The 13,343-nt window shown below is 50.3% G+C and overlaps 1 protein-coding gene and 1 non-coding gene across 12 annotated transcripts; both read left to right on the top strand.

The window, feature by feature from the left end:
- The first annotated feature begins 451 nt into the window (after positions 1 to 451).
- Arl5c (ARF like GTPase 5C) lies at positions 452 to 12,082 on the top strand. 11 transcript variants are annotated; one of them, XM_087573735.1, is made up of 8 exons: positions 468 to 868; positions 2,499 to 2,740; positions 5,907 to 6,042; positions 6,140 to 6,200; positions 7,569 to 7,716; positions 8,440 to 8,523; positions 9,496 to 9,647; positions 11,321 to 12,082. In XM_087573735.1, exons 2-8 carry the CDS (start codon positions 2,627 to 2,629, stop codon positions 11,367 to 11,369), a joined length of 744 nt encoding a protein of 247 aa, XP_087429861.1. In that variant the 5' UTR covers positions 468 to 868; positions 2,499 to 2,626; the 3' UTR covers positions 11,370 to 12,082.
- Positions 12,083 to 12,667: 585 nt separating this feature from the next.
- On the top strand, positions 12,668 to 12,739 carry Trnac-gca37 (transfer RNA cysteine (anticodon GCA) 37). Its single transcript has one exon. It is a non-coding gene; the product is annotated as a tRNA-Cys (tRNA).
- The last annotated feature ends 604 nt before the right edge of the window (positions 12,740 to 13,343 follow it).

Below are 13,343 nucleotides of genomic sequence, written 5' to 3'. Positions count from 1 at the left end.
CTCCAGCTGTCCTGGGATTACTTCAGCTTCCCCAGACACTGGGATCACAGCTGTGTGTGGACTGCCATGCCAGAATATTTTATTTTTGGGACAGGCTTACAATGTAACCCTGACTGACCTGGAACTCATGTAGCTGAGGTGGGACTCAAACTCATATCGATTCTCCTGCGTCACCCTCCTGAGTGCCGAGATTACAGGGTTACAGATGTGCTACTACAAAGGTCCTGAGAACCAGCTTTAGGGCTGAGAAGGTTATCCGATCGTGTGAAGAGGCGACTGTGTGAAGAGGCGGTGGAGACCGGCCCCCTGAGACATGTGAGAACAAAATAAGCAGGTGGCAGGCCCCTCCTCCACCGCCAGCTGGCAGGATGTGGGTTCGGATCGCTGTTACTTCTGTCGCCTGTATCCTGCCTCACACAGCACCTGCAAAGCTTCTTTACCTTCCTGGGTCTTGTTTTTGAGGTGGTGGCTCTGAGAGGACTTTAATATCTGGGTCCTCCACCAGAGAGCTCTGCTCATAGTTTTGTGTTTAAAGGTCAGGGTGACATGGGACCCCCGATGGCCTCCAGATGAGCCAGCAGATCACAGACAGGGCAGGCCAGGGGCAGAGTCCCTTGGGGAATTGATAGAGTTGTTGAGAGCCCGGCTCTGCCTCCCAGCCTTCCTACTATCTTTGCATGGGAATCAGTCTTTCACTTCTATGTGGACCAGCATTGGAGCCAGCATTTATTAAAGATCTCCTACGTGGTAGGCACAAGTCAAGCTCGAAACCACAGAGAGCGCTCTGAGTTTCTTGCCCTGGGGAGAATTTGGTTCTGGGAGCACCAGTCCCTTAACCAGGGAGCTCAGAGAAGGCTTCTAGAGGGAGGTGAGGCTCACTTGAAACCTGGGAACACGGTTAGGTTAACCTATCCAAGGTGGAGAGGGGGGCTGGGAGGGGGGCATGAAGTTGTTGGAGGGAGTTCCTAGTGAGGGGGGGGGACATGCATGACATACACCTGACTAACAAAGCAGGGTGATAGCTGGTGGCCAGAGTGGCAGGAGCAGGTCACAGCAGGCCTTCTGCCATGTTAAGGAATCAGAGTTTTCTTCTGAAACTGACATGCAGAAATGGAAGGACTGTAAGTGGTAGTGACAAGATATAGCCTCCCCTGCAGACAGTGCTCATATGACACTTCTGGGAGGAAACTTAGCTCAGGTCGTAGTGGAAAGCAGCCACTGACCTCTAGAGGAGTCCAGCGGGATTTGAAGCTCTTGGAGGGAGGGAATTAGGTTGGAGAAAATTGGGAGTCACCTGGGGCAACTTCACCAACCCTACAAATACCATTATGTGCTGCCTGTGATCCCCAAGTTCAACTAATTCTTCTGCTCCAGGAAACACTGATTTTGGAAAGAGCAGAGGTCAGGAGGTTGAGGGGAAGGAAGCGGGTGTCCGAATACGTGTTGTCTCTGGGTGCCTTCTGCCTACAACTGCATTTGCTCAGAACTTCTAGGTAGGCATTTCTAGTTGGCATAGAAAATAGAGATGGGGAGAAAGTCTTGTTTTTAGGTAAACACACCCTCTACCCACCCACTCAGGCTGCTGGGTCAGCAAGGCCGTGGACATGATCACGTGAGGCTTTTAACAGCCATGACATCAGCCGGCTCGCTACTGCCACAGCTTCCAGGTCTCAGAAACCGAGGCAGGGGGACCGCTCCTAACCGATACCTTCTCCTCTCTGCTTCTCTGAGTAGCTGCTTCCATTTCTAGTGGATGCTGCCTCCATGACCTGAAGTGGGACAGGCCACAGATCTCAGGTCCGCCCTAAGGTTCACTATCCTGAAGTAGACTGGGTTAAGCTGAGGCCACTCTGGCCCAGGCTGGGCTCATGGTTCCAGTCCAATACCCTAACTCTTGCTCCATAGTGCCTGTCTAGGTTCCCTTCTAAATCAAACCTTCTCAGAGTGTGTGTGCACACGCGCATGTGAGCGTGCACGCCCATGGGTGCAACCGCCATGGAGGCCAGAAGAGGATGCTGGATCCCCTGACCTACATGGATGCTAGGAACCAAACTCTATTCCTCTGGAAGAGCAGCCACTCTTAGCCCCTCTTAACCTAGCCCTCTCCCCAGACCCCACGGCAGTTCTTTTCTGTTCACTCAGTGTGCTTCCAGCTTCCCAAGTATCACTTTCGATTCTGCAACTGGGTGACAAAGCCTTTCTCCCCCTAGAAACCAGATGGCAGCAATACTTAAAACACAGGTGATTTACCCAAATACCTCCTGTGCCTCTGTCAAGCCTCACGGCCCCAATCCCAGCTCCTTTCCTAGGGCTGAAATGGAGTCAACTCAGATGGACTGTGTGGATTGTGGCCATCAACTTTGTGTCGTTCTAGCTCTGTTCACCGAGCAGAACGGGATGGAGACGTGTGTTATATGTGCCTTGGTGGGCCTGTGGAGGTCAGAGGCCAACTTCCAAGGGTTGGTCCTGTTTGTCTTTGCTCACTACAAACATCCCAGTTAAAGGCTTCAAGGCATTCAAGGAGACGCTGAAACACAGGCACACGTGAGAGATCTGGCTGAGACTGGGGCCTGAGTGAAGACCAGCGAATGTAGGTGCTGCAAAGACGGGCAGGCAGGGGCTGTTCATGGAGGCTCTTGAAGGCCACATGAGGAAGCTGCTTGGAACTCTGTGGGCAACAGAGAGGCATCCAAAGCTTATGGAGTGGGGAGCCATGGACCCTGACCTGTCTTTAAGAAAGGTTGGTAGCGGGTACTGGAGAGATGGCTCAGCGGTTAAGAGCACTGACTACTTTTCCAGATGTGAAGAGGAGGGAGGCCTTGAGCTACAGTAGAAGTAGAGGTAAAGTCCCCCACTAAGTAGGGGACAGACAGCCATAAGGGGGCCTTAGGAGGACACTGCAGTGTGGGGATGTGATGACTGCAGCCCCTTTCTTGGAGTCTCCTTTGATTTGTAGTTTGGGAGAAATATATCAAAGATCTCCAGTTTTTTCAGGGCCAAAGAGAAGATGTGAAGTCTGGGACTCTGAGGTTCTCGGCCTAAGTTCTCCTTGCCTTTTCCCACTTCTCTTTTGATTTTTCTGGGTTTACCCCAGGTTGTGAAATTCACAAACAACACATTTTTTGTCCCCTCCCTCTTCCTGCTGGAGCTGCTGTTTTCCTCGTGACCCACAAAACCCACTGTTGAGTCTGCCTGCTGCTAGAGCCTGTGCGGACAGCCCCTCAGAAGTCTGAGGCAGTAGGATTACTGGAGTTTAGGAGTTTATAAGCCAGTCAGAGTGACAGATCCTATATCCAGGTCCTCTGAAAAAAACAAACAATAAACAAACAAACCAATCAACAAATAAAAAGACTGTTTCTCCTTCTGCTGAGAGAGACTGACTGGTTTATATTGTAAGAGAGAACCTCACTATGTAGCCCGGGCTGGGTGTTTACTGTTTTGCTTCTTTTGGGAGGGAGAAGGGGCCTGGAAGTCACTTTGTAGACCAGGCTTGACTTGAACTGAGAGATCCACTTGCTTCCGTCTGTCTCCCAAGTACTGGGATTACAGATGTGTGCCACCACTTTGAAGTTTCCCAGGCTGGTTTTTAACTCAGGATCTCCTCAGCTCGACCTCCCCAGGACTGGAATTAAAGTGTATGCCATGACCTCTGACTCCTCTATGTGGCCTTTTGCCTGGGACCCCTGTGTACAGTCACTGGCCAGAGGATCTAGTCTTCAGGGTTCAAACATTGGCCAACCACCGGAGTGCTCGGATTGTCAGAGAATTGCAGAAAATGACTAGGGGTACCCATCAGAGACCCATACTCTTTTCTAGGGGAGCTCCCTTTGAGTGCACCCAGAAAACTCCCTATTAATGGAACCACTGGAGACCTGGAGGGTGGAGTGTGCTTTGTGAGCCTGACTGAGGTTTTTTATTTTTTTAAATTGGATTTTTTAATTTACATTTTGAATAATATCCGCCCTCAATGCCCCGCCTGAGGTTTTAAGTTTATTTTCGACTTCTCTGTGTAGCTCTGCCTGTCCTGGAACTCACTCTATAGATCAGACTGGCCTTGAACTCAGAGATCCACTTGCCCCAGCCTCCTGAGTCCTGGGATTAAAAGCTCATGCCACCATGCCTGGTCATGGTGATTTAAAATTTTATTTTTAATATTTTTAATTATATATAGGTGTGTGTATTTGCATGTGGGCATGTGCACAAGAGTTCGGGTGTCAGCAGAAGCCAGAGGTGACAAATTCCCTGGACCCGGAGTTAGTTGTCTGATGTGACTGCTCCGAACAGAGTTGGGATCTCTGGAAGAGCAGTAAGTGCTCTAACCACTGACCCATCGCCTCAGCCATCATTATGATATTAGGCATGTCTAACCAGCGGCCTACAGGCTGCATGCAACTGCATGTAGCTAAGGATAGCTGTGAATGCCATCTAACAAAAAATGGGGGAAATTACAACATTATGTAATTAGGGGCCAGAGAGAGGGCTCAACAGCTAAAAACATTTGCTGCTTTTCCAGAGGACCTGAGTTGGGTTTCCAATATACAAGCTGGGATCTGAGGCTATTGTTTGGTTTCCAACGGTACACATGTATTCAAACATGTAGCATGTGGCACACGCTCTCTCTCTCTCTCTCTTTCTCTCTCTCTCTCTCTCTCTCTCTCTCTCTCTCACACACACACACACACACACACACACACACACACTTCTTAAGGAGCTGGGCTTGGTGGTACACGCCTTTAATCCCAGCAATAAGAGAGGCAGAAGTAGGCGGATCACTGATGTTGGAGTCCAGTCAGGTCTACAGAGAGGTCTAGGACTGCCAGGGCTACATAGAGAAACCATGTCTCGAAAAACAAACAAAAAATTTAAAAAAATGTTTAAAAATTTATGAAATTGGTTCGGTAAAACATTTTGAGGTTTTTGTTGTTGTTTGTTTGTTTCTTTTGTAACTCGGTTGCAGGGTTCTTTAGTCTGAACTTTATAGATGAGAACACTGTGTCGCAACATGAAAAAGTTGGACAGCCCTTGGGGGGTTTTGCCCCAGCGGTGGCTGTTGGGGAGGAAGAGCAGACATTCCCTTCGCACATTGCGGACTCTATTTGCATCACTAGAGCATTTAGTCCCAACTTCAGTTTTATCAGGGTAAAGAGGACTCTGGGATTTTCCTTGCACTTTCAATGCCCTGGACCTTCATGTGACATCACTTAGACCCTCCGCACGGGCGGGGAGCTAGCGTCCGGCGGGAATCCCAGGTCTCGAGGCGTCACTTGGGGATTCCCACATCTGATAGGAGCAGCGGGTCCGGCCCTCCCCCAGGCGGTGCTTTGAAGATTTGGGGCCAGACTCCAGCCCGGGAGGCTGCTGAGCCCCGCAGGTCCCCAGCTCCGGGAGTGCCATGGGACAGCTGATAGCCAAACTGATGCGAATTTTTGGGAGCCAGGGTAAGAGGAGCACCGGCCAGCCCAGTGACCTCTTTGAATCCGCTGTCTTCTGGGGCTCTTGGAATTTTGGAGTCGTCGGGGAAGACCGACTGGGAACCTTGGGCTGCTAGCGTTGGTTTTGTGCACTCTCATAGGCTCCGCCGCCTCCTGCCGGCTCTCCTCCCGCGCCCCCTTGACTGCGCCTCAGTGTGCTCGGCGCACAGGGGTGGGAGAACCTTCTGTCCCCAACACCACCTCCCAGCTGAGCTATGCGCGACCCGGATGGGCCCCAAAGTCAGTTTCCTGATACTGTGACTTAGAGCCCAGCATGCTTCAGACCCTTCAGACAATCGCCGTCTAGAAAAGTAGAGGGAGGTGGGATAGGGGTCCTGAGGGGGTGTAGGAGTCCGGTCCGATGGCAAGTAAAGTGGTCCAGTCTCCGGCAGAGGTCTCCAGCCCGCCAGGAACGCGTTTCCCTGCTTATCCTAGGAAAGGGAGGATTGGAGGGAGGCACGCAGAAGGCTGAGATACGGAGCTTCAGTTCCTTCCTTGTGGTTGGGTTCGGAGATTGCCGAGAGATGGGTAGAACCGGGAGAGAAGGCGTCGATCCAGGCAGGAGCGGAGGGTGAGGAAGAGGCCAGGATGAGACGCCTACTGGGGACACCCAAGCCGGTGCTCATCCGGGTTGGTTCTGACCTTACCGTTCCCCTGGATGCCTCCAGAGCACAAAGTCATCATCGTGGGACTGGACAATGCAGGAAAGACCACCATTCTCTACCAGTTGTAAGTAATTACTGAGGGGGGGGGGGGGAACAGAGGGCTGGGCCTCACATCAGACTGATAGTCATTTGCACCAATCACCAGAGCCCTTCCCTGGGTTAGTGGGTAGCAGTAGACAAGAAAAGTGATGGGAGGATGGTGGTGTGACCTTTCTGATTTAGTGGCTGCCGGCCGGGATTTGAATCCTGCCAGCTACGGGCGACCTCAGGTCCCACGAGATCCCGCCAAACACATTTCAGTCCTGGCAGGTGTGGAATGCGTGGCGGCTTCTCGCCTCACTGCTCTTGGCTCCCCCTGGCGGCAGGACCCTTTGTTCTCACGCTTGCCTTTACACCGGGTTAAACCCCAGCCAGGGCAAACCAGAAGCTCTGCTCTATGTACACGCTGTGCGAACAGGCCACCTTCGCTTTCCTAGTCGTTTGCTCCGGATGGAGTCTTTCCTGATGTGGAGACTCTATTGAGAGCTCCCTGCGAAAGGAATATATGTAAGATTAATTAATTAATTAATTAATTAATTAATTAATTAAATTATATTAGAAAAGAAAGGTCTGGAGGTGTTGGTCAACGGTAGAGTGCTTGCCTAGAATTCTTGAGACGCTAGATTCCTGACATTGTAACGTTAGAAAAAAATTAAAACAGTACAAAGATTTCACTCTCAAACTTCCTTCCGTATAACTTCTTGGTAAGCTTCCATAAAACAAGCTTAGGCATTGTGGCCCTTGCTTGTAATCACAGCACTCTGAAGGTTAAGGCAGGAGGATCTCATATTTGACGTCATAGTCACACATACACACACACACACACACACACACACACACCCCAAACACATAAAACAAAACATAAACAAAACCCAAGGAAACCAAACCAAAATACCCCAAACTGACAACAAACAAAATTTTTCTTTTTTTTTTTTCTGTCCTTAAACCAGGAACAGAAAAAAAAAAAAAAAAAACCAAAAAAAAAAACAAAAAAAACAAAATGTCTGATGGCCTTGCGGGGATCTGTCTGTTTTTTTCACAGCTCCTAAAATTCCAGTGTGGTCCACAGAACTCATTAGCACTGCAAACCACCAGGCCTCAGAATCCTAAGCTGCATCTAGACAAGACTCCCAGGTCTTTCTGCCAAGTCTGAGGATTTAGGGTTGTTCTAAGGAGCCTCTCTTCATTGGGGTCCCAGGCCAGGCCACACTCGGACTAACTTGTATCTTTCTTTCCCCAAACCAATCACAGGATGTGTCTGGGCCTTGGTTAGTGCTTGGTCACCCCGAGTTGAGTTGTTCTGGGCTGGACTCAGCTTCTTTGGGAGTAGAGAGGGAGTCTGAGCTGGGAGTGAGCTGGGCAAAGACCATAGAACCTTCTCTTGCCTCCCTAGTCTGACCAACGAGGTTGTTCATACCTGTTCCACCATTGGTAGCAACGTGGAAGAAATTGTTTTTCAGAGGACCCACTTCCTCATGTGGGACCTAGGAGGTCAGGAGGCACTGCGCTCCACCTGGGAGACATACTACTCGAATGCTGAGGTAAGGGGGGAACCAGATCTGGGAGGTCAAAGAGGTGGCTGGGCATTAGCCTGTTAGTCACCTGCCGTTTCTCTGAGCCTTCGGCCACCTGGGACATGGCAGTCACATCAGCCGAGAGGAAAGATAATACATGCTGTGTCAAATAACACAGTGTAGCATCTGGGAAGACTTTTAAAATATTTATTTGTTTGTTTGTTTGTTTATTTTATGTATATAAGTCCACTGTCACTGTCTTCAGACACACCAGAAGAGGGCATCAGATCCCATTACAGATGGTTGTGATGCTGGGAATTGAACTCATGACCTCTGGAAGAGTAGCCGGTGCTCTTAATCTCTGAACCATCTCTCCAACCCAAGACTTTTGAATCCTAAAAACAAAAGATAAAAGAAATAAAAATTTAAATATATAAATATGAAAAGGAGAAAGATTTCCTAAGATGATACATGTGATGTTTCATGCCTATAATCCCAACACTTGGGGGACTGAGACAGGAAGCCCATAAACCCCACACTAGTCTAGGTTACATCCTAGAATTTTTGTCTCCAAAGAATAAAATATAAGGTGGTTAAAAATGGGCCCAGCCTGGTGAGTGGTGGATTGTACAGGTCCTTTCCCATGGGGCTGGCACCTGCCAGGGCAGAGGCCAGTGATCAGAACCATCAGTAGGAAGCATTGTTCACCAAACAGAAAGCTTGCAGCTCACATCTCAACCTGCTGGACAGTTTGTCATCCTTGTGATAGATAGTACTGACCGGAATCGGCTGTCGACCTCCCGGGAGGAGCTGTATAAGATCCTGGCCCATGAGGTAAGCCATGAGGTTTGGGGGAACCCGGAAGTCATCCAGTGAGACCAGCTGTGCACTCTCAGACTGGTCACACACCCTCTCTGAGGTTCATTTCTGAGGTGCTAATTTGAGAGCCCTATCCTTGTAACATGGGGAGAGCTAGTGTACTACAAATGAAGGGTTCTGTCAGCCCCTTCAGAACCACTGAGCACAGAGGCCAGAGTTTCTGGCTCAAGGGCTAATCTTGCCTCTCACCCATTGTGAGACCCTGAGCAAGTTGTTTCATTTCTTTTTTTCTTTTTTTTTTTTTTTTCGGAGCTGGGGACCGAACCCAGGGCCTTGTGCTTGCTAGGCAAGCACTCTACCACTGAGCTAAACCCCCAACCCCAAGTTGTTTCATTTCTAATAGGTTGCTTCACTTCTACTAATAAGGAGGGTCCTTGGATCCTACCTCACGAGGGGAATGGTGGCTCTTGCTGACAATCCAGGAAACTAAAACAGATTGTCACGAGGCTGAGACCAGCCTGCGCTCCATATTGAGTTCCAGGACAGCTTGGGCTACACAATAAGATTTTGTTTTGAAAAAACAAATGAGCAACAACGATGGCAAAAGAATGTCTGAGGCAAATGGCGGAAGTGCACTGTGGAGGCAGAGGCAGGCAGACCTCTGAGGTGGAGCACAGCCTGGTACAGAGCAAGTTCCAGGACAGCCAGGGCTACACAGAGAAACCTTGTTTCAGGGGCTCAAAATCCCAAAAAGCATAAAACACCAATGTCTGAGGTTCTTGTAACCATCCTGTGAGCAGTTGGAATGTGCTGCGTCATTAGATGGGGCTGCTGTTGTTGGGGTGGGCCTCCACCTCTGTCCCACCTGGCCATGGGCCTCTCTTCCTAGGACAGTGGGGCAGGGATCCTAGAGGACTGGAGAGACGGTGGGAGGGAGCTGGGCTGGCTGGCTGGCTGGCTGGCTGACCTGGGCTGCTCTTCTCATAGGCACTTCAGGATGCCTCAGTGCTGATCTTCGCCAACAAGCAGGATGTGAAAGACTCCATGACCACAGCAGAGATCTCCCAATTTCTCACACTCAGTGCCATCAAAGACCACCCGTGGCATATCCAGGGCTGCTGTGCTCTCACAGGAGAAGGGTCAGTCCCCCTCCCCTGCCATCACCTGCCCTGGCCCATGCAGAAGGTTACAGGAAGCCCTCTCTTGTCTCTTTCCAGTCAGAGTCTGGCCCATAGTTGGCTCCAGGCCCAGAAAGATGGACACAGGCCCACTGCTAAGGTGCCGTGAGTCTGCAGACGCCTGTGCTTCAAGGGCTTGCTCTAATAATGGTACAGGCTAAGACTCCCCAGAAACAACAGTGATTTTACGGACTGGGAAACTCTTTGGAGAAAATGAAATGGATAAAGTGAGAGAGTCAGGGGTTGGTCTGATTTTGTTTCCGGGCAGTGATCGCTAAGATCCAGTGAAGAAGATGAAGGAGGAAGAGGAGGAGGAGAGGGAGGAGGGGGGAAGGAAAAGAGGGGAGAGGAGGAGAAGGAGGAGGAAGAAGAGGAAGAGAAGCAGCAGCAGCAGCAGCAGCAGCAGCAGCAGCAGCAGCAGCAGCAGCAGAAAGACCTTGCAGGGACAGGACTTCAGGGCAAAAATCACTGATTCTCTGACTTTCTTACTTGTAAGGGGAAGGGGTAGTACTTCTGTCTCCCCGGTTCTGCAGAAAGTGATTAGTTTTCTTCATTAGACTTTTTTTGAATCCCTACTTGGTGCCTATTCTGGGCACTGGAAAACCATGGCTAATAAACTAGGCAGAAATGCCTGCCTTGGAGCCGGGGCTGTGGCCTAACATGAAGCCCTGAACTATTGCTTATCTGTAATCCCAGCACTTGGGAGGCAGAAGCAAGAGGATTAGAAGTTCAAGGTTATCCTCCACTATAAGTTGAGTTCGGGCTAGACCGGGCTACACATCAATGCCACAAAAACCAAAACCAAAACAAAGAAACAAAGTGATAAACGGGAAGATGGAGAAAGGAGAAGGTTAGGACTAGCTGGAGGAAAACTCACGACTTTGTATGTGTGTGTGCATGTGCACCTGCCGGTGCGAAGGATAAAGGAAGGATCCTAGTGCTTGGATCGAATACTTCAGGGTGTGAAGGGCTAGACTTCTCCAAAATGGCCTTGCATGAGGCCTGGAAAGTTCCTTTCAACTCTCCTGTCTGGACACTCTTTTGATGAAAAGGAAACTTTTAAAAAGTACATCTAAGGGACCACGGATTTCTGGCCACCTTCTTGTTACCATGTTCCAATCTACAGTCTAGTTCTCAGTACTCCATGGGTCCCCGTGTGCCATGCCCTGGGCCAGGCAAGGCTGGTTGATGATAGACAAGGCCATGTTTCCAACTTGGCTCTGGAGGTGCTTGCTTACGGAACCTCTTCCCAAGCCTTCGAGGTCACCCTGCCACTGCCCCCAGTGACAAAGCAGGACAACAAAAGGCTTGTCCAGAGACACTGCTCAGTGGCCCAGGAAGGAGAGTCCCCATGGTGCCTTCTCAGAGGAGCCTCGCTGGTTCCCAGAGGCCTCCGACTCCCTGTTTGTTGGGTTTGCTGGGCTGTGGGTGACCTTCTTCCCAGGAGCCTTGGTCTCCAGCACAGTAGCTGCTGATACGTTCTGGAACTCAACTTGATTCCCTTCTGCCATTAGGTGATTGAATATAGCCTTGGCTCCCCTCTCAGTCTGTCCCAGGCAGAGGCTTGGGGTTTTCCAGCCATCATCGTATGAAAAAAGCTGATGGTTGCTTTGTCCCCTCCTCCCTCCCTGCAGGTTGCTGGCTGGGCTCCAGTGGATGCACTCTCAGGCCACTACCAACTGATGTCCCAGCCCAAGGCTAACCGGAAGCCACATGGTTAGCACCAGTGAGAAGCACCAGTCATTTGTTGGTGGAACAAGGGTGGTTATAGACAGAGAGATTACTACAGTCCTCTCAACTGTCACCAAGAACTGGATCAAAGACTTCAAGTTGGTGCAGACAGGACTACAGATGAAACTGCCCCTCCCCCCAACTCCATCACTGCAGGTGTGTGGAGACATCAGGGAACTCCTGGGGGTACTGGGGACATCAGGTCTCTCCCAGCCCTCACCTTCTGTCTGCCCGGCAAGCAAGAGATCTTCGACATTGTTCCATATCCACTGGACGAAGGAGATTCTGATAAAAGAGGCGATAGGACCTGGCCAAAAACTGGGGGGGTGGGGGTGGAGAGTTGGTGAATGGGAAGATAGAACATTCCAGACAGACGCAGTCCTCCACACTGCAGGATTCTAAGCCCTTCCACCCCCACCCGCTCGCCTTCCTGCTCCTTCTTAGAATCCAGGACTACAGCTTTGGGGGGCCGTGGAGGGGGGAGGAGTCACCACGTGGAATCTCCTTCCCTCTCAGCATCCTTCCACTATGGGTGTGATGGGTTTGAGTCCTCTTAAATGTTAAAGCTTTCTATAGGACCTACTTAGTTTGTCTTTATGTCATATTTTTTTAAACATCTCATTAAGATTTAAAACTTAAAGGTACATAATTAGTGCCCCTGAAAACGCCTCGCCTCTTATTTCTGTCTGGTCTTCAAACTGGCTTTTGTTCTTTGGGGAAAGATCCTCCTTGGAAACGAGGTGGGGGAGCGGGGACTGCCGCACCAATCCATTTGTCTAGAGAACTTGGCCAAGCTGAAGGGCGTTGGTACCAGGCTAACCAGGACCAGAGCTGTTGGCTCTCGGCCTAGTGGAGATAAGCGGCCTGTTAATGATCCACTGAGAAGGGGACCCCAGGGAGATGGGAAAAGCCCCTAAGTCTTTTATAGGCGGTGCTAAAGATGGATCAGAGGCCCACGGTGACCTTCTAAATTCAGGGACCGAGACAGTATAGCCTCTCCCCTTTCCGAGCAGGCAGGGGACCTCTGGGGGATTCTGGGCAGAGATACCAAGTGCCCAGATTTTAATTTTGTAGTTTTTCTGAGATGTGGTTATGAAGGGAGAGATATTTCGGACATACTTTGGATTTTCATTAGGTTTTCCTTGATATAACGAAAAATTTAGAGTACCGTGAATATTAATCACCATGCCACGGCTTCATAGAAATCGATTACATCGAAACCTATTCTGGTAAGCCCTTTTCAGCGGACTGGGGGTATAGCTCAGTGGTAGAGCATTTGACTGCAGATCAAGAGGTCCCCGGTTCAAATCCGGGTGCCCCCTCGCGGTTATCCTTTTGTTATCAGCACACCTAGCTTGAGACCTTAGAGGAGAGATGCAGGGATTTCCCCATCTATTTTGCCACCGTATGCTGTTGTACGGTGGCTGCAGTAAAGTGTATGTCCCTGGTCTAAATGAGACGTGAGCCACCGTAATTCCGCTGGGCAGCCGCTGGAGGCCCGCAGGGAGCGTGGTGCCGGTTGGCGTATTCCGGTGCGGGCGACCTCCACGCCTGTCCCTTAGCGAGATGTGAGTGTTTAGGGTTGGGGCCGGGTTGGAGCCTGAAGGGGTCAAGAAGTCGCGTGAGCGTGTAGGAGGGAGAGAGAACGCGGAGAAGCCGCGGTGGAGCTGCAGAGTGGGACCCCGCCCAGAGGGGCGCCGGACAGAGAGGCGTGCCTCTATCTTTTAGAGGACGTATACTTGTACCTTCAGACGGGATCTCGGATTGTCAGGAAACAGCTTTTGTTTTGAAGCTTGTAACCTGGCACGTCAGCCCTGGTGTTCCTTGATAACTTAGAACCAGAATCTTCTTTCACTTTTAGAGCAGCTTTAGTGCGCTTGCGCTAGAATAGCACTAAGTAGTAACTGTCGCGGAGCTGCCAGCAGA

The sequence above is a fragment of the Rattus norvegicus genome, chromosome 10 (genome assembly GCF_021556685.1).
Source record: "Rattus norvegicus strain SHRSP/BbbUtx chromosome 10, alternate assembly SHRSP_T2T, whole genome shotgun sequence".
In the NCBI taxonomy this organism is placed as follows: domain Eukaryota; kingdom Metazoa; phylum Chordata; class Mammalia; order Rodentia; family Muridae; genus Rattus; species Rattus norvegicus.
The sequence above is the reverse complement of the archived record's forward strand: the minus strand, read 5'-3'. Positions and strand labels throughout refer to the sequence as shown.